The 22011-nt window shown below is 41.7% G+C and overlaps 1 protein-coding gene across 1 annotated transcript in view; it reads right to left on the bottom strand.

The window, feature by feature from the left end:
• The window catches only part of lrrtm4l1 (leucine rich repeat transmembrane neuronal 4 like 1), a 67413-nt gene that overhangs the window by 25695 nt on the left and 19707 nt on the right, over positions 1-22011 (bottom strand). The window contains exon 2 of the mRNA XM_014132218.3: positions 6388-8027. Coding sequence (XP_013987693.1) covers positions 6388-8027 — 1640 coding nt within the window. The remainder of the gene's footprint in view (positions 1-6387; positions 8028-22011) is intronic.

Raw genomic sequence — 22011 nt, 5'->3', positions numbered from 1 at the left:
AACTTACAGTCTTTCTCACCGCTTTCCGTTGGGACTGCCTGCACTGCACTGAGCCATAATGAAAGGCTGTGCTGGTCGGCAATATGGCTCTTTTATCAAGCTAAACTGAGCTGACGCCTGCTGCTCAATTATTAAACATTCCCCGAAATGAGCAACAACATACCATAGAAAAAAAACCTGCTGTAGACCCCCTTTAGTACTTTGCAGAGGACAGGGAGAAAAGTGTCTGTGTGTTTGAGATGATGAGATTCACTTTGTCACTGTAATGGGGAGAAACACATTCGTACTAAGGCTACATTTCACTGGCATGTTTCCATGAAAACAAGAAAGTACAGGCCTTGGGATCCCCTTCCGGGAAAATGCATGCATTGTCTGAGAGAAAACTCAGATTGAATTAAACAAAGTTCCAATCAGAAATAATATGCCAGCCTTTAAAGTTGAGTTAATCACTTTGCAGGTAATACGAGGTCTCTGTATCTCCATGGATTAAGGGCATAACATGTTGACAGAGTGCAAAAGAATTAGCCACGCAACAGCTCTCCTTGTCATAGAGGAGCTTAGCCATTAAGAGGAATTTTAATGAATGGCTTGGTAACTTGGTGCCTATAGGTGCTATATGAAATATTTCTCAAATAACTCACAAAAGGTGAGGCATTTAAAAATAATTAGAAAAGGGTTTGTGCAGAATGAAAATTTGACGTCGGTGCCATGGGTGTTTTGAAATCAAATAATGCCTTATACTTTTATTACAATGAATGACGCTGGAGGCTTACTTAGCTGCATAGACAGAGGCAAAAATAAAAACTGATAAAAGAATTAGCAAACTGCAGTGAGCAGTAAGGGTAAACAATGTTGATTATAAAGTGATAATTCATATGGATAACATAGGTTCTGTGGACTTATTTTGTTTTGCAGCACTATAATAGCATCATTCATTCAACCTGTAAACACACAAGTGTGTGAATTAATTTACTCATTATACAAACCAAACATTTACAGGGTTTTAGATTTTGCTTACTGTGATCTTTGGTTCCTTCCAGTTGAGTTTAATAAACACATTACTTTCTGTCACTTTTTTTCTCTCCTCCTTCCAAAACGATACCGTTCGGAGCATAAATAATCCCATTTTACTAAATCACTTCAGGTGCGTATCCATTGATAAAACAGTGCATCTGTACAGGGAAACATGCTTCCTGAGATCAAACGTAGACGTAGACGTGGTGCTGGTGGCTGGTGATTGTAATTACCCTGGTATTGGGTATAAATAAGTGCCTCATCCTGGCAGGCCTGGGGCATCCATCTGCATTAAACAGCCCTATCATAAGCTTTGGGATTACCCATATTGCTAAGGCTCTTTCATGATTACCATAAATCTTCCCAAAACAGGCGGGAGCTAACCAAATGCCCCTTCCACTATGCCCTCTACTATTTTACTAAACACACTGTTGAGTTAAGCGGCTAGAGAGGCTAAAGAAGGCCGTAGCTACTGCAGTCTGGCAGGCAGGGGGACAATTTTTTATTTTTCCCCCACCTTTATTTAACCAGGTAGGCCAGTTGAGAACAAGTTGTCATTTACAACTGCGACCTGGCCAAGATAAAGCAAAGCAGTGCGACAAAAACAACACAGAGTTACACATGGGACAAACAAACTTACAGTGAATAACACAATAGAAAAATCTGTATAGAGTGTGTGCAAATGAAGTAAGGCGGTAAGGCAATGAATAGGCCAATAGTGGCAAAGTAATTACAATTTAGCAATTTACACTGGAGTGATATATGTGCAGATGAGGATGTGCAAGTAGAAATACTGGGGTGCAAAAGAGCAGAAAAACAAAAACAAATATGGGGATGAGGTAGGGAGTTGGTTGGATGGATGGGCTATTTACAGATGGGCTCTGTACAAATGCAGCGATCGGTAAGCTGCTCTGACAGCTGATGCTTAAAGTTAGTGAGGGAGATATAAGTCTCCAACTTCAGTGATTTTTGCAATTCGTTCCAGTCATAGGCAGCAGAGAAATGGAAGGAAAGGCGGCCAAAGCAGGTGTTGGCTTTGGGGATGACCAGTGAAATATACCTGCTGGAGTGCGTGCTACGGTGAGTGTTGCTATGGTGATCAGTGAGCAGAGATAAGGCGGAGCTTTACCTAGCAAAGACTTATAGATGACCTGGAGCCAGTGGGTTTGGCGAAGAATATGTAGCGAGGACCAGCCAACGAGAGCATACAGGTCACAGTGGTGGGTAGTATATGAGGCTTTGGTGACAAAATGGATGGCACTGTGATAGACTGCATCCAATTTGCTGAGTACAGTGTTGGAGGCTATTTTGTAAATGACATCGCCGAAGTCAAGGTTCGGTAGGATAGTCAGTTTTACGAGGGTATGTTTGGCAGCATGAGTGAAGGAGGATTTGTTGTGAAATAGGAAGCCGATTCTAGATTTAACTTTGGATTGGAGATGCTTAATGTGAGTCTGGAAGGAGAGTTTACAGTCTAACCAGACACCTAGGTATTTATAGTTGTCCACATATTCTAAGTCTGAACCATCCAGAGTAGTGATGTTAGTCAGGCAGGCGGGTTCGAGCAACGATCGGTTGAAGAGCATGCATTTTGTTTTACTAGCATTTAAGAGCAGTTGGAGTGTTGTATGGCATTGAAGCTCGTTTGGAGGTTTGTTGACATAGTGTCCAAAGAAGGGCCAGATGTATACAGAATGGTGTTGTCTGCGTATAGGTGGATCAGAGAATCACCAGCAGCAAGAATGACATAATTTATATATACAGAGAAAAGAGTCGGCCCAAGAAGTGAACCCTGTGGCACCCCCATAGAGACTGCCAGAGGTCCGGACAACAGGCCCTCCGATTTGACATACTGAACTCTATCCGAGAAGTAGTTGGTGAACCAGGTGAGGCAGTCATTAGAGAAACCAAGGCTGTGGAGTCTGCCGATAAGAATACGGTGATTGACAGAGTCGAAAGCCTTGGCCAGGTCAATGAAGACAGCTGCACAGTACTGTCTTTATTGATGGCGATTATGATATCGTTTAGGACCTTGAGCATGGCTGAGGTGCACCAGTGACCAGATTGAATAGAGGAGAAGGTACGATGGGATTCGAAATGGTCGGTGATCTGTTTGTTCACTTGACTTTCGAAGACTTTAGAAAGGCAGGGGAGGATGGATATAGGTGTGTAACAGTTTGGGTCTAGAGTGTCTCCCCCTTTGAAGAGGGGGATGACCGTGGCCGCTTTCCAATCTTTAAGAATCTCAGACGATACAAAAGAGAGGTTGAACAGACTAGTAACAGGGGTTGCAATAATTTTATTAAGAGAGAGTCCATATTGTCTAGCCCAGCTGATTTGTCGGGATCCAGATTTTGCAGCTATTTCAGAACATCAGCTGTCTGGATTTGGGTGAAGGAGAAGCGGGGGGGGGGGGGGTCGAAAGGTGGAAAGCATGGCCAGCCGTAGAGAAATGCTTATTGAATTTCTTGATTATCTTGGATTTATCAGTGGTGACAGTGTTTCCTAGCCTCAGTGAAGTGGGCAGCTGGGAAGAGGTACTCTTCTTCTCCATGGACTTTACAGAGTCCCAAACCTTTTTGGAATTAGTGCTGCAGGATGCAAATTTCTGTTTGAAAAAGCTAGCCTTTGCTTTCCTAATTCACTGTGTGTATTGGTTCCTGACTTCCCTGAAAAGTTGCACATTGTGGGGACTATTCGATGCTAGTGCAGTATGCCACAGGGTGTTTTTGTGCTGGTCAAGGGCAGTCAAGTCTGGAGTGAACCAAGGGCTATATCTGTTCTTAGTTGACATTTTTTGAAAGGGGCATGCTTATTTAAGATGGTGAGGAAGGCACTTTTAAAAGAACAACCAGGCATCCTCTACTGACGGGATGAGGTCAATATCCTTCCAAGATACCTGGGCCAGGTCGATTAGAAAGGCCTGCTCGCAGAAGTGTTTTAGGGAGCGTTTAACTGTGATGAGAGGTGGTGGTTTGACCGAGGACCCATAACGGACGCAGGCAATGAGGCAGTGATCGCTGAGATCCTGGTTGAAAACAGCAGAGGTGTATTTAGAGGGCAAGTTGGTCAGGATGATATCTATGAGAGTGCCCATGTTTACAGATTTGGGGTTGTACCTGGTAGGTTCCTTGATAATTTGTGTGAGATTGAGGGCATCTCGTTTAGATTGTAGGACGGCCGGGGTGTTGAGCATATCCCAATTTAGGTCACCTAACAGTATGAACTCTGACGATAGATGGGGGGCAATCAATTCAATATGGTGTCCAGGGCACAGCTGGGAGCTGAGGGGGGTCTATAACAAGCTGCAACAGTGAGGGACTTATTTCTGGAGAGATGATGGATCTTTAAAAGTAGAAGCTCGAACTGTTTGGGCATAGACCTGGATAGTATGACAGAACTCTGCAGGCTATCTCTACAGTAGATTGCAATTCCGCCCCCTTTAGCAGTTCTGTCTTGACGGAAAATGTTGTAATTGGGGGTGGAAATTTCTGAATTTTTGGTGGCCTTCCTAAGCCAGGATGCAGACACAGCTAAGACATCTTGATTGGCGGAGTGTGCTAAAGCAGTGAATAAAGCAAACTTAAGGAGGAGGCTTCTGATGTTGACATGCGGCTCGTATAGGGCCACCGAGGCAGTTAAAGCAGCAATCAGGAGTTAAAATAATAACATAGAATAGTCCCCGGCCCTGTTTAGGTAAAAAGCTCAGGGACGGGGCTGGAGAAATATAACCAATCTCAAATTCATAGATGGATGCAAGGATTGACCATTGATGATATCTACACTATAGTTTTAACCATGTTTTGAGGCATTTCAGTATTTATTTACATTTAATTTGTTTACAAACATTGGACTAAAACAAGCTTATATTTTAGGTTCTGATGGGGTACGACAGTTGAACTAAGCTCGAGGCGTTTCTAAGTTATAATCTTCAAGAATCAATGGGAACATATCATTAATTTAGAAGTCCATCATTTGATGTAGCAACTGCAGATTGGTCCTTTAAATAAGCCACCAGTAATAGGCACCCAGCCATGGAGACAGGGAGCATGTTGATCTCCACCTCTCCTTTTTCTACCCTGCCACATTAGCAGACAGGCAGCCAGGGAAGGTCCAGTCGCTCTGTTATGGGGGATCCTACTAATGCTGATCAATACCTCCTTAATCCATGTTGTGATTTGTCTTGAATAGACTTGGAGTTTGTTTTTTGGAATCTTATGAGTTGGAGAGCTTCACTTTTCAGTTCGGTCAAGACGGGGTTATGTACTGTAAACTAGCTAGTGGCCTTAAAATAATTCCTGCGTTGTCTTTAATTTTGGCCTTTAAAGAAATACCCCTATAGATTAAATACACACATATTATGAGTGTAGTAAACATAACAAACATGATGTGGTGACTAATCTACAGTATATCTAACCATCCAAGGAGCCAAGCCATGATGTCGTATCGATGACGTATGTGAGACCTTAAAGCAGGAACAGTGTATCCAGGATCTGTCACTGGAGCCATGCAAAATGTTTTTGCTTTTCATCATGTGCATGATTAAATACTGTGCCTCAAAATGCTGCTGAAGCACAACACTGTACAAAAATAAGCTGATTGGTAAATAAACTATACAAACCAAAAACTAAACAAATTGCATTAAAGCCAGAGAGCCGAACATGACACGTGGCAGAGTAATAATGCAGCTCCCTGAACCCGAGCTAGGTTACCATTGCCTCCTGGTTCTAAATAGAAAAATGTACGTTTCCAGTGTCTGGTTCGATTTATGAATCAAAACCGCAGAAATAATTGGAAACCGTCAAGGTTCTAAGTCGACCGTGTTATGAACCAAGATTCAAGGGTGCTTACCCTATTTTGTATTACTTTTTTTGCACTATGAGGTCGAAATAACACTCTGATATTGTGAAAATGCCGTTTTCGTGTAAGAGCTGTTTGAAAACAACGCCTACAATTTCAGCTTGTTAAGGTGGGATGGAACTTTTGGCCCACGTGATATCACAATGCAATCTGATTATAATAGACCAATGACTGTTCATCTGGGTAAGGGGGTGGGCTCTAGACCATTAGCCAATCAGGGCTGTGCATGTAAATATTTTCAAATATGTTTCCTAACGGCCACACAATCAGACTGAGCATTTGAAAGGACAAAGAGAAATAAATGATAAAAAATATATTTTGAAGTTATTTTCATTAAATAAACACACACAGTCATGAATTAGACATACATGGATGATTTAAAAAAAAACAATTACAAAAGCTGCATGGGGGTTTAACAGTGTATGCCTGATAAAGGATTTACCTCTCTTTCTTGAGCCTTTGTGTTTTTGCTTTTGTGGTTTTGTTTTTAAAGGCTGATGTGACGGGTCATACCTCGCATTCCCTGGAGCCAGAGATGCAGGTGCAGGAGCCAGTCCCGTTGCCGAGCACCTCCAAACCCTCCGGGGTGGCGGCCGGGTTGTAGCTCATGTAATACTCCTGCAGCTGGGAGCTCAGGTTCTGCTCTGGCTCGGGGCTCTTTTTCCGTCGCTTGCGGCCCACCACGGAGCTCTGCTGCAGGAGCCGTGCAGCGTTCGGGTAGCGCCTCCACGACACATAGATGACGGTCAGGATGAGCGACATGGAGAAGAAGAGCGCCACGCTGCCCACCACTACCTTGTGGAAGGACATGAGCTCCAGCTCTGGGGGCTGAGTCACCACTAGGCTGCGGAGGGAGGGTGGAGCCTTGGGAGGGGAGTCTCTAGGGTCAATTCCTACCCGGCTTGGGAAGGTGGGGCGGGGAAGGGGCTGAGGCCGAGGTGGGGGTAGGGGGACCAGGGTGGTAGGTGGAGGCAGGGGTGGAGGGGGGCTGGTGGGAGCAGGGGTTGGGTCGGGTGTCGTCTCAATGAAATCTGGGGTCGGGGAAGGAGTTTCTGTCTGGAAGTAGTCCGTTTCCTCACAAATTCCGTTGTTCCTCGTAGCCTCCATGATCTTCTCTCCCTGGAGATGCTTTGGGCTGCTGCATATCATGGTGGTGTCTTTAGTGCCTCGAAAGTTTCTCAGCCAAGCCACCAGTGGGCAGATGCCTGTCCCACATTCCCACACGTTACCCGCCAGGCTGATGGAGGTCAGGGATATCCAGGCAGACACTGCCTCCTGGGACACGTTGGACAGCTTGTTGGACTCCAGATTGAGGATCTGTAGGTTGGGCAGGCAGTGGAATACGGCTGGGTCCAGGGTCTGGATCTCGTTACCAGACAAGTCCAGTTTCTGCAGCGTGTGCCAGCTCCAGGGCAGGCCCTGGTTGACTGCTCGGATGCGGTTCCACTGCAGATAGAGGCCCCGCAGGTTAGCAAGACGTGGAAACAGAAAGAAGTTGATCCGGGAGAACTGGTTGTGCTCCAGGTGCAGCTCCATGAGCCTCTGCAGCCCCAGGAAAGTGGTCCTTGTGAGGGCCCGGAGATGGTTGTAGCCCAGGTCTAGAAACTCCAGGCTGCGACATTCCAGGAAGGCCCGGATGGGGATGTTGGTGAGGCCGTTGGAGCGGAGGTGGAGGTTCTGCAGCTTCCTCAGGCCATGGAACTGCCCCGGCTGCAGCATCTGCAGCTTGTTGTAGGACAGGTCCAAGCTGCGGAGGTTGGGCACCCCGTGGAAGGTGGCGTTGTGGAGCTGAGAGATCTTGTTGGAGCTGAGGATCAGCTCTTTAAGCCTGCGGACCCCCTGGAAGGCCCGGCTATCTAGAGCAGAGATCTGGTTGTGGTCCAGGTAGAGCCAGAGGATTTGGTTGAGGTGGGCAAACTGGTAGGGGAGCAGTGTGTGCAGGTCATTGTAGCGGAGAGAGAGGCCTTGGCAGCCCACTGAGATGTTCTCAGGGACATCTGAGAAGCCAGCTGACTCGCAATGGACGATTTTCCCCTCACAACGGCAGCTGTGGGGGCAGGTGCGTTCACCAGAGCAGAGCAGTAGCAGGGCCTGGAGGACGAGGAGCAGGAGGAGTGGGAGGTGCGCCAGTCGTCCATCACACAGCTTAGAACCTACGGATAGAGAGACAGAAAGGGAGAGAAGAAGCAGGCATGTTAGAGAGGAATTCTTACTAATCCACATAGATGGAAATACCCATAAAATTATAAATATTAAAGATTTTATAGTTCAATTAGAGTACGTTCATCATAGCCACATTCAAGGATGCTCCGTACATTATAAAAGGACATTCTGAAAAATATTTTATTTGAAATTAATACATATAAAAGTAAACACCTATACATCATGTTTTCATATTCTCATTGCAATCAATTTGAAATTGGTGTACAACAGTGCATTATGAATATTACGCTTTCATGGTCTTTTGATTGACATTGCAAATATGTCTAAGTGCACACAAACAATGTTCGTATTGGGTAATTGTGCTCTCTTTTCACCCCGGTGAATCTGTGCAAGGCTCATAGTCTTGTGTTACAGCTCTTTGCATTTCTAATGCTGCAGTAGACAGCACACAGACTACAGGCCTACGCCCTGATAAACTAGTCAGGAGACAAGACCCTACTTGTCTTGACACATAACACTGTTCTCACCCCCTCTGTGATTCAACGCTTTGATCCTATTCTTCTCCGTTTTGTTCTCTTCATGCAGCAGATAATAACGTCTTGTCCCCATTTTAAACCATTTGTTAGGAAACAAGAACACCTGTAGATTTAGCTCTAATTGAGACACATTGCTGCCTGCTCTGTGATGTCTTCCCTTTGTGCATAAAGACAGTGTGACGTGACAGTGAGCAAAATTTAATTCCCTTGAGAACTGATGTGTCCATGAAGTGGCACCTTCAGCTGGATTGTTACTTCAAAGTAATGGAGGAGGTCTCTAGGTTATGGATGGATGACTGTGTGTGTGATCAGAGGCTCCGTACAGTACATTGACATGGGTCCCCTGATCAAAGCAGCCCATTCTCTAAGGCAGTGTTCCCTGTTTGATATCCGTGAGGACAAAAATGTGTAACCATTCCCTATTTACTGAAATTACATAACTGGCACACCATGCCACTGATTGATGCTAGATATCACGCCCTCAATGAAACAATTGAATATTGAAATTATATATAAAATGTAAATGTATGTTCTAAGTAATTTAGCAGACACTCTTATGCAGAGCGACACAGTTATTGCATTCATATTAAGGTAGCTATGTGAGCCAACCACATATCACAGTAAAGAAAATATGCGCATTTTCCCACCAGTGGTGTGTTTCCACCATACTGACTTGATGCAGATAAAAATCATTGCGTGATGTAGTGCACACAAAATGTACTTTTTCACTTAAGTTTTCATGTACTGAATAAAAATGTAAAGTTCAATGTGTTTCCATTGCATTTTCAACTCTACCAATAGTTTTGTCACAAAAAAACTGTTGCGTTAAATAGCAAATGTGCCTTCTCTGGTCTTGACACATGCACTCTAGGCAACAGCTCGCAGATACAGTGCGGATAGGCTGTGAGAGTAGGCTAGTTTACATTATGAAATGATTATGGATAAGAGCGATAATATTTGTATTTGTCAAATTGCAGTCAAGCATCGATCATCAGGTCACCAGAAAAAGACCCTTGATATTTATTGGAATGTACAGTTGAAGTCGGTAGTTTACATAACCTTGGGTTGGAGTCATTAAAACTAATTTCTCAACGACTTCACAAATTTCTTGTTAACAAACTAAACTTTTGGCAAGTTGGTTAGGACATCTACTTTGTACATGACACAAGTAATTTTTCCAACAATTGTTTACAGACAGATTATTTCACTTATAATTCACTGTAACACAATTTCAGTGGGTCAGAAGTTTACATCCACTAAGTTGACTATGCCCTTAAACAGCTTGGAAAATTCCAGAAAATTATATCATGGCTTTAGAAGCTTCGGATAGGTTAATTGACATAATTTGAATCAATTGGAGGTGTACCTGTGGATGTATTTCAAGGCCTACCTTCATACTCAGTGCCTCTTTGCTTGACATCATGGGAAAATCAAAAGAAATCAGCCAAGACCTCAGAAAAAATTGCAGACCTCCACAAGTCTGGTTCATCCTTGGGAGCAATTTCCAAACACCTGAAGGTACCACGTTCATCTGTACAAACAATAGTACGCAAGTATAAACACCATGGGACCACGCAGCCGTCATACCGCTACGGAAGGAGACGCGTTCTGTCTCCTAGAGATGAACATACTTTGGTGTGAAAAGTGCAAATCAATCCCAGAACAACAGCAAAGGACCTTGTGAAGATGCTGGAGGAAACAGGTACAAAAGTATCTATATCCACAGTAAAACGAGTCCTATATCGACATAACCTGAAAGGCCGCTCAACAAGGAAGAAGCCACTTCTCCAGACCCGCCATAAAAAAGCCAGACTACGGTTTGCAACTGCACATGGGGACAAAGATCGTACTTTTGGAGAAATATCCTCTGGTCTGATGAAACAAAAATAGAACTGTTTGGCCTTAATGACCATCATTATGTTTGGAGGAAAAAGCGGGAGGCTTGCAAGCCGAAGAACACCATCCCAACCGTGAAGCACGGGTGTGGCAGCATCATGTTGTGGGGGTGCTTGCTGCAGGAGGGACTGGTGCACTTCACAAAACAGATGGCAAGGCTACCCGAAACGTTTGACCCAAGTTAAACAATTTAAAGGCAATGCTACCAAATACTAATTGAGTGTATGTAAACTTCTGACCCACTGGGAATATGATGAAAGAAATAAAAGCTGAAATAAATCATTCTCTCTGCTATTATTCTGACATTTCACATTCTTAAAATAAAGTGGTGATCCTAACTGACCTAAGACAGGGAATGTTTACTAGGATTAAATGTCAGGAATTGTGAAAAACTGAGTTTAAATGTATTTGGCTAAGGTGTATGTAAACTTCAGACTTCAGATGTAGCATCAATCTCATCACCATGCACTTTCACCACCTTGTGAATTTCATCATAATTTATTTAATCTGTGACTCCAAGTTTCTTCAATATGATGGTAATTATATCAATATTTACACATAAAGGCATTTCCACCGCAATTTCTCACATGATTAATCTTTCAGACACAAAAAGATCCATGTCAAATGAACAAATTATCTGTCAGCATTTATAAAAATTGTAGCGAAACTTACTGTTTCCATCATACTGTAGCTGTCGAGATTTTCTTTTATACAGTACTCGCATAAATACTGTTGATGGAAACGTGGTTATAGTATGTCGTTTTTCCCCTTTTTATTTTTTATTTCACCTTTATTTAACGAGGTAGGCTAGTTGAGAACAAGTTCTCATTTGCAACTGCGACCTGGCCAAGATAAAGCGTAGCAATTCGACACACAACAACACAGAGTTACACATGGAATAAACAAAACATACAGTCAATAATACAGTAGAACAAAAGAAAACAAAAAGTCTATATACAGTGAGTGCAAATGAGGTAAGTTAAGGCAATAAATAGACCATGGTGGCGAAGTAATTACAATATAACAATTAAACACTGGAATGGTAGATGTGCAGAAGATGAATGTGCAAGAAGAGATACTGGGGTGCAAAGGAGCAAGATAAATAAATACAGTATGGGGATGAGGTAGGTAGATAGATGGCTGTTTACAGATGGGCTATGTACAGGTGCAGTGATCTGTGAGCTGCTCTGACAGCTGGTGCTTAAAGCTAGTGAGGGAGATATGAGTCTCCAGCTTCAGAGATTTTTGCAGTTCGTTCCAGTCATTGGCAGCAGAGAACTGGAAGGAAAGACGACCAAAGGAGGAATTGGCTTTGGGGGTGACCCTTAATAAAGTAGCCATCAACAAAGTTAGTGCTAGTAAGAAAAGACAGTATAGTATAGTTCAAAAAGGCAATTGTGTTTTTTTTCTAAATGACATTAAATACCAACCTTTGCTGCTGTTTGAGAAAAAGAACCAAGTGCACGCTTTCCTTTTATCAATCTCTCATTCAAAATGTCCTAACCTGCAATGCCTTTGCAAAGTATACAGACCCCTTACTTTTTCCACATTTTGTTAGGTTACTGCAGTGTTACTCACTATTTTTTGTAAAGGGGGCCACTTTGGGTTGAGACAATCATTCAGAGGGCCGCACAGATCTTTAATTTGTACTTTTTCTTCCGACATTATCAATTGAGAGAAAATTCAGAGCAATAGAGCACATGCAATTGATTTGATGTACAGCACATCACAAATATATACATACGTTATGTAGCCTATTCGATGTGTGTAAGACCCATATTAAGGGTCACCGCAGTAGTTGGATGAGCGAAAATGTCCCATCTGCTCCTTGACTGAATTCATTCTAAATGTATAGTCTGTTGTTGCTATCCTTGTGAGGCAATCCAGGTGTGCATTGGTCAATCTGTTTCTTTTTCACAATATTCATTGTTGAAAACGTTTCTTCACAGGAATAAGTGATGACAAAAATGGTCACCTTCTGCACGCACTGCTTCAGAAGTGGATACTCTGTGTCTGACACAAGGCTCCAGAAATGGGTAACACCTGATCTTAGTTCACCTTACAATGTGTCATTTGCCTGCATCTCCACTATCTCTCACTCTCTATTCCAGCACGGTCAGGACAGAGGGCTGTGATGACTGGGGTCAAAGATGACACTAGAACATGAAAGGGGTTCTCAATGAAGTTGAAAAACTCATTGTACTTCATGATATCCTTGAATCTTGACTCAAACTACAACTTCAACTCTTCCAACAAACACACACAAATGCATCACAGCTAAAAATGTTGCAGTACGTCTGGGCTGGATGTGGTGACTGCTCTGAGTTTTGGGAAATATAAACAGTATGGTGATTTTATTTTGAAATGCTGTGACCACACGCAGCATTTTGCCCAGAGTTTTATCTTTGCCTTGGAGCTGGAGATTCACCGTGTTCAGGTAGCAGGTGATGTCAGTTAAAAAGCCAGCATTAATATCCACTATGGATCATCCAGCTCTGCCTCCTCTCTCCCCTTGCTTGCAACACATTCATGGTTTGAGGGAGGAGAAAGAGAAATCTTTCCAAAACTCTGCCACAAAACAGCCAACTCACCTCATTGTGAAATATTAAGTCGCCGTATTCTGTCTGGTATTCCTCCAGCAACTCAGTGCCCTTGCAATAATAAATGTTCACCACGTGCATGACTTGCTGCATCACATTCTTTGAGTTTAGCCACAAGTGCTTCCTGATGAATGATACTGTACAATGAAACTTAGGAAAATTCGGGAATATCCTCTCTCTCACCAGGCCAATGAATCCCTTCTCCTTCCCTCGCATGTTTGGAGTGCCGTCAGTGCACACAGATGCCAGATTTGACCAGTCAATATTATTATGAGCAAAAAAATTAACAGGGGCAGTAAACATATGAGGGAAGTGGACCCAAACACATAATTGGGCAATGTCACTTACATCAGTGCTTTAGTCAAACGCAATTCTAAAACACGGCTCCAAGGATATGACAGTAATCAGTTGCTTATGTATGTCCTTGCTGATGTCTTCTATGTGTCTTGTTATGGTCGAGTCAGAGTTGCAGTCCCTTAATTGGCTTTGAAATAGCTTCCTTGTTTGTGAAATCAGCATACAATATTTCGGCTGAGGCCAAAAAACCTTCTTTGACAATCTCCACATCTGTGAAGGCCTTATTGTTTCTTGCGAGTATCCAAGCAATCGCATATGTTGTCTCTGTTGTTTTCTCTGCAACAGTGCTAGATCTGTCCATCATCTGTTGTTGTCCTTTGAGCTGTCCTTTGAGTTGTGCTATTTTGCTGTTTCTGTGGTTGCTTTGTGGCAGATATGTTGTCAAAGTGGGCATGATGTGACTGGAAATGTCACTCTAAATTTCCTCGTTTAAAACAACTGACTGCCTTCTGGTAAATTTAGCAAGTCCCATCATGTAGTACAAAAAATACCAGCATGTCCATTTCTCTTGGAACTTTCTGTGTTTTTCTTGACTTGACCAAATCCTTCTCTTTGCCACCGGAGCCATGTTAGCTAGCTGCACTTCCCCGCCGCCATTTTCCTGATTTTCCTGGTTCTCCGGTGGTTGTTCGTTCATAGCGGTCACGTTGTTCTCCAGCTCTTCCACCTCATGTTCACTGTCAATAGATTGACGTTTCTTTTTTACAATAAATCGACCCATGTCGATCAGACTGCAAAATTAGCTAGTAGCAAACTGATGTGTCGGTCGCTGTAGATGAGCAGTTGCGTTCTATTTCAGCCTTTCTGTTCAACAGCTGCGCTATACTGCCATCCAGGGAACAATAGATATATTAAATGAAGTGATTCAGGCCTGCATTAAAACACATTGAATAGAAATTGTATCCTTGTTATGTATTGGAAAACAGGAAAATCCCTCCGAGCTGCAATTTAAGGGCTCGCGGCCTGTGGGCAATGAGTACCACCGGGTTATTCTAAAATGGAATACATATTTTTTTCCCCTCACCAATAGACACACAATAACCCATAATCACAAAGCAAAAACAGGATTTTGGAATTGTTTGCTAATTTATTTAAAAAAAAACAGAAGTATCACATTTTCATAAGTACTCTGTACTTTGTTGCAGTATCCTTGGCAGCAATTAAAGCCTCGAGACTTCTTGGGTATGACACTCCAAGCTTAGCACACCTGTATTTGGGGAGTTTCTCAGATTCTTCTCTGCAGATCCTCTCAAGCGCTGTCGGGTTGGATGGGGAGCGTCACTGCATAGCTATTTTCAGGTCACTCCAGAGATGTTTGATCGGGTTCAAGTCTGGGCTCTGGCTGGGCCACTCAAGTACATTGAGAATCCATTTCTGAAGCCATTCATGCGTTGTCTTGGCTGTGTGCTTAGGGTCGTTGACCTGTTGGAGGGTGAACCTTCGCCCCAGTCTGAGGTCCTGAGCACTCTGGAGCAGGTGTTCATCTCTCAAGGATCTCTCTGTATTTTGCTCTGTTCATCTTTCTCTCGATCCTGACTAGTCTCCCAGTCCCTGCCGCTGAAAAACACACCCACAACATGATGCCACCACCATGCTTCACCTTAGGGATGGTGCAAGGTTTCCTCCAGATGTGACGCTTGGCATTCAGGCCAAAGAGTTCAGTCTTGGTTTCATCAGAACAGAGAATCTTGTTTCTCATGGTCTGAGAGTCTTTAGGTGCCTTTTGACAAACTCCAAGCAAGCTGTCAGGTGCCTTTTACTGAGTGGCTTCAATCTGGACAAATCCATAAAAGGCCGTATTGGTGGAGTGCTGCAGAGATGGTTGTCCTTCTGAAAGGTTCTCCACAGAGGAACTCCCGAGCTCTGTCAGAGTGACCATCGGGTTCTTGGTCACCTCCCTCTCCAGATTGCTGTTTGGTCGGGCGGCCAGCTCTAGAAAGAGTCTTGGTGAGCGAAAGAGTCTTCTTCCATTTAAGAATGATGGCGGCCACTGTGTTCTTGGGGACCTTCAATGCTGCAGAAATGTTTTGGTACCCTTCCCCAAATCTGTGCTTCGACACAATCCTGTCTCGGAGCTCTAAGGAGAATTTCTTCGATATCATGGCCTGGTTTTTGCTCTGAAATGCACTGTAAGTTGTGGGAGCTTATATAGACAGGTATGTGCCTTTCCAAATCATGTCCAATAAATTGGATTTACCACAGGTGGATTCCAATCAAGTTGTAGAAACATCTCAAGGATGATCAATGGAAACAGCAAAGGGTCTGAATACCTATATATATATATATATATATACACACATATACACACACACACACCTGAATAAGGTATTTCAGTTTTAAATTTTTAATACATTTGCAAACATTTCTAAAAGCTTGTATTCGCTTTGTCATTATGGATTATTGTGTGTAGATTGCTGAGGAGTTTTGTTCTTTAATCCATTTTAGAATAAGGCTGTAACGTAACAAATAGTGGAAGAAGTCAAGGGGTCTGAATACTTTCCGAAGGCACTGTATATGGTGATGCTACAGCTCACTCATGAAAAGACTATGGTTTTCATTAATTCATAATGGTATGTAAATGTTGTACTTGTCTGGGCCTTGAATTGCATTTACATTCTGTGCCCCCTCAGTATTTCCTAATGTTCTGACCTTGGTGGTTTGAGTGCCCATTGCCCACACTATTGCCTTACATTGGCTTTAGTGTCTTTTAATAACAGAAGACATGAAGAAACAGGCCTCTCTCTGCCTTTTACAACTCCGATGCTGACGTCTTCAGCGAGTTTTCTGCCATTGAAATCTTCGTATATATATATATATATATATATATATATATATATATATATACATATATACATATATATATATATATATATATATATATATATATATATATATATATATACATATACATATATATATATATATACATATATATATATATATATATATACATATATACATATATATATACATATACATATATATATATATATATATATATACATATACATATATATATATATATACATATATATATATATATACATATATATATATATATACATATATATATATATATATATATATATATATATATATATATATATATATATATATATATATATACATATATATATATATACACACACACACACACACACACACACACACACACACATACATATAAATACACACACACACACACACACACACACACATACATACATACATACATACACACACAGTGGGGGGAAAAAAGTATTTGATCCCCTGCTGATTTTGTACGTTTGCCCACTTGCAAAGAAATGATCAGTCTATAATTTTAATGGTAGGTTTATTTGAACAGTGAGAGACAGAATAACAACAAAAAAATCCAGAAAAACGCATGTCAAAAATGTTATAAAATGATTTGCATTTTAATGAGGGAAATAAGTATTTCACCCCTCTGCAAAACATGACTTAGTACTTGTTGGCAATCACAAAGGTCAGACGTTTCTTGTAGTTGGCCACCAGGTTTGCACACATCTCAGGAGGGATTTTGTCCCACTCCTCTTTGCAGATCTTCTGCAAGTCATTAAGGTTTCAAGGCTGACGTTTGGCAACTCGAACCTTCAGCTCCCTCCACAGATTTTCTATGGGATTAAGGTCTGGAGACTGGCTAGGCCACTCCAGGACCTTCATTTGCTTCTTCTTGAGCCACTCCTTTGTTGCCTTGGCCGTGTGTTTTGGGTCATTGTCATGCTGGAATACCTATCCACGACCCATTTTCAATGCCCTGGCTGAGGGAAGGATGTTCTCACCCACGATTTGACGGTACATGGCCCCGTCCATCGTCCCTTTAATGCGGTGAAGTTGTCCTGTCCCATTAGCAGAAAAACACCCCCAAAGCATAATGTTTCCACCTCCATGTTTGATGGTGGAGATGGTGTTCTTGGGGTCATAGGCAGCATTCCTCCTCCTCCAAACACGGCGAGTTGAGTTGATGCCAAAGAGCTCCATTTTGGTCTCATCTGACCACAACACTTTCACCCAGTTGTCCTCTGAATCATTCAGATGTTCATTGGCAAACTTCAGACAGGCATGTATATGTGCTTTCTTGAGCAGGTGGACCTCGCGGGCGCTGCAGGATTTCAGTCCTTCACGGCATAGTGTGTTACCAATTGTTTTCTTGGTGACTATGGTCCCAGCTGCCTTGAGATCATTGACAAGATCCTCCCGTGTAGTTCTGGGCTGATTCCTCACCGTTCTCATGATCATTGCAACCCCACGAGGTGAGATCTTGCATGGAGCCCCAGGCCAAGGGATATTGACAGTTCTTTTGTGTTTCTTCCATTTGCGAATAATCACACCAAATGTTGTCACCTTCTCACCAAGCTGCTTGGTGATGGTCTTGTAGCCCATTCCAGCCTTGTGAAGGTCTACAATCTTGTCCCTGACATCCTTGGAGAGCTCTTTGGTCTTGGCCATGGTGGAGAGTTTGGAATCTGATTGATTGATTGCTTCTGTGGACAGATGTCTTTTTTACAGGTAACAAGCTGCGGTTAGGAGCACTCCCTTTAAGAGTGTGCTCCTAATCTCAGCTCGTTACCTGTATAAAAGACACCTGGGAGCCAGAAATCTTTCTGATTGAGAGGGGGTCAAATACTTACTTCCCTCATTAAAATGCAAATCAATTTCTAACATTTTTGACATGCGTTTTTCTGGATATTTTTGTTGTTATTCTGTCTCTCACCATTCAAATAAACCTACCATTAAAATTATAGACTGATCCTTTCTTCATCAGTGGGCAAACGTACAAAATCAGCAGGGGATCAAATACTTTTTTCCCCCCACTGTATATAGTATACTGCTCTGTCAGAGTGACTGAATTCACACCCCTTGACTGAATTCAAAATGGATTCAATTTAGTTTTTTTGTCACTGGCCTACACAAAGTTCCCCATCATGTCAAAATGGAATTATTAGTTTTTCACATTTGTACAAATTAATAAAAAATGAAAAGATGAAATGTCTTGAGTCAATAAGTATTCAACACCTTTGTTATGGCATGCTAAAATAAGTTCAGGAGTAAATATTTGCTTAACAAGTCACATAATAAGTTGCATGGACACAATGTGTGCAATAATAATGTTTAATATGCTTTTTAAATGATTACCAGATCTATGTACCCCACTCATACTGTACCACAAAGACCAGGGTGGTTTTTCAATGCCTCGCAAAGAAGAGCACAGATTGGTAGATGGGTAAAAAAAATAAGCAGACATGGAAGTTGGTGAAGTTATTAATTACACTTTGGATGGTGTATCAATACACCCAGTCACTACAAAGATACAGACATCCTTCCTAGCTCATATGCCGGAGAGGAAGGACTTTAAAACAGTTACATAGTTTAATGGCTGTAACAGGAGAAAAATTAGGATGGATCAACAAAATTGTAGTTACTCTGCAATACTGTACAGAATACAAATATTCCAAAACATGCATCTTGTTCGCAACAAGGAATTAAAGTAATACTGCAAAAAATGAGGCAAAGAAATTCACTTATTGTCCTGAATACAAAATGTTGTTTGGGGCAAATCCAATCCAACACATAACATCCAATACAACACATAACTGAGTACCACTCTCCATATTTTCAAGCATAGTGGTGGCTGTTTCATGTTATGGCTATGCTTGTAGTCATTAAGGACTGGAGAGTTTTTCAGTATAAAAAAATAAACAGAATGGAGCTAAGCACAGGCAAAATCCTTGAGGAAAATCTGCTTGTCTGCTTTCCATCAAACATTGGGAGATTAATTCACTTTTCAGCAAGACAATAGCCTAAAACACAAGGCCATATTTACACTGGAGTTGCTTACCAAGAAGACAGTGAATGTTCCTGCGTGGCAGAGTAACAGTTTTGACTTAAATCTACTTGACAATCTATGTCAAGACCTGAAAATGGTTGACTAGCAATTATCAACAACCACTTTGAAAAAGCTTAAAGAATTTTTTAAAGAATAATGAATAACTTAAAGCAGAGCGGTTCAATTGTTGTGAAGAAGGCTTCAGGGCGCCCAAGAAAGTCCAGCAAGCGCCAGGACCGTCTCCTAAAGTTGATTCAGCTGCAGGATCGGGGCAGCACCAGTACAGCGATTGCTCAGGAATGGCAGCAGGCAGGTGTGAGTGCATCTGCACGCACAGTGAGGCGAAGACTTTTGGATGATGGCCTGGTGTCAAGAAGGGCAGCAAAGAAGCCACTTCTCTCCAGGGAAAACATCAGGGACAGACTGATAGTCTGCAAAAGGTACAGGGATTGGACTGCTGAGGACTGGGGTAAAGTCATTTTCTCTGATGAATCTCCTTTTCGATTGTTTGGGGCATCTGGAAAAAAGCTTGTCCGGAGAAAACAAGGTGAGCACTACCATCAGTCCTGTGTCATGCCAACAGTAAAGCATCCTGAGATCATTCATGTGTGGGGTTGCAGACAGGCATCAAGACATTCAGCTACTGTTCGATTGGACATTAGAATTGGAAAAATGAGTGACCTAAGCGACTTTGAGTGTGGTATGATCGTCGGGGCCTAGTGCGCCGGTTCCAGTATCTGAGAAACTTTCGGCCTCCTGGGCCTTTCACGTACGACTGTGTGTAGGGTTTACAGAGAATGGTACGGCAAACAAAAAACATCCAGTCAGCGGCAGTCTTGTGGGCGAAAACAGCTCGTTGATGAGAGGTTGAAGGAGAAAGGCAAGAATCATGCTAGCTAACAGGCGGGTCACAAACAGGCAAATAATGGTGCAGTACAACAGCGTAGAGGTCGACCGATTAATCGGATTGGCCGATTAATTAGGGATGATTTCAAGTTCTCATAACAATCGGTAATTGGCATTTTTGGACACCGATTATGGCCGATTACATTGACCGATTACATTTACATTGACCAATTAAGATTGTTTTTTATAAGATAAGTTTAACGCTAGCTAGCACCTTACCCTGTGAATGCGCTTCGCGAATGCGCCTGCCACCCAGTCTCCACAGGGAGACTGTGTGGCAAGCTGACTACCTGTTACGCGAGTGCAGCAAGGAGCCAAGGTAAGTTGCTAGCTAGCATTAAACTTATCTTATAAAAAAACAATCTTAACACAATCATTAGTTAACTACACGTGGTTGATCATATTACTAGTTTATCTAGCTTGTCCTGCGTTGCATATAATCGATGCGCTGCCTGTTAATTTATCATCAAATCACAGCCTACTTCGCCAATCGGGTGATGATTTAACAAGCGCATTCGAAAAAAGAGCTGTCATTGCACCAATGTGTACCTAACCATAAACATCAATGCCTTTCTTAAAATCAATACACAAGTATATATTTTCTAACCTGCATATTTAGTTAATATTGCCTGCTAACATGGATTTCTTTTAACTAGGGAAATTGTGTTACTTCTCTTGCGTTCTGTGCAAGCAGTCAGGGTATATGCAGCAATTTGGGCTGCCTGGCTCGTTGCGAACTGTGTGAAGACCATTTCTTCCTAACAAAGACCGTAATTAATTTGCCAGAATTGTACATAATTATGACATAACATTGAAGGTTGTGCAATGTAACAGCAATATTTAGACTTAGGGATGCCACCAGTTAGATAAAATACGGAACTGTTCCGTATTTCACTGAAAGAATAAATGCTTTGTATTCGAAATGATAGTTTCCGGGTTTGACCATATTAATGACCTAAGGCTCGTATTTCTGTGTGTTATTATATTATAATTAAGTCTATGATTTGATAGAGCAGTCTGACTGAGCGGTGGTAGGCAGCAGCAGGCTTGTAAGCATTCATTTAAACAGCACTTCCCTGCATTTGCCAGCAGCTCTTCGCTGTGCTTCAAGCAAGTTTATGACTTCAAGCCTATCAACTCCCGAGATCAGGCTGGCAATACTGTAGTGCTTATAAGAGCATCCAATAATCAAAGGTATATGAAATACAAATGGTATAGAGAGAAATAGTCCTATAATAACTACAACCTAAAACATCTTACCTGGGAATATTGAAGACTCATGTTAAAAGGAACCACCAGCTTTCAAATGTTCTCATGTTCTGAGCAAGGAACTTAAACGTGAGCTTTTTTACATGGCAAATATTGAAATTTGACTTTCTTCTCCAACACTTTGTTTTTGCATTATTTAAACCAAATTGAACATGTTTCATTATTTATTTGAGACTAAATAGATTTTATTGATGTATTATGTTAAGTTAAAATAAAAGTGTTCATTCAGTATTGTTGTAATTGTCATTATTACAAACAAACAAACAAACAAATAAATAAATAAATAAATATATATATATATATATTTGTAATAATGACAATTACAACAATATATATATATATAAAAAAAAATGGTACTAGATGGTACCAATTCCTAATAAACTGGCAACAGAATTTATATACACTTTACAAAAATATAAATTCAATATGCAACAACTGTAAGATTTTACTGAGTTACAGTTCATATAAGGAAATCAGTCAATTAAAATAAATTCATTAGGCCCTAATCTATGAATTTCACATGACTGGGAATACAGATATGCATCTGTTGGTAATATATACCTAA

Source organism: Salmo salar, chromosome 01, assembly GCF_965601325.2.
Source record: "Salmo salar chromosome 01, fSalSal1, whole genome shotgun sequence".
NCBI lineage: Eukaryota > Metazoa > Chordata > Actinopteri > Salmoniformes > Salmonidae > Salmo > Salmo salar.
Note: the sequence above shows the minus strand (reverse complement) of the source record. Positions and strands in the feature narration are given on the sequence as shown.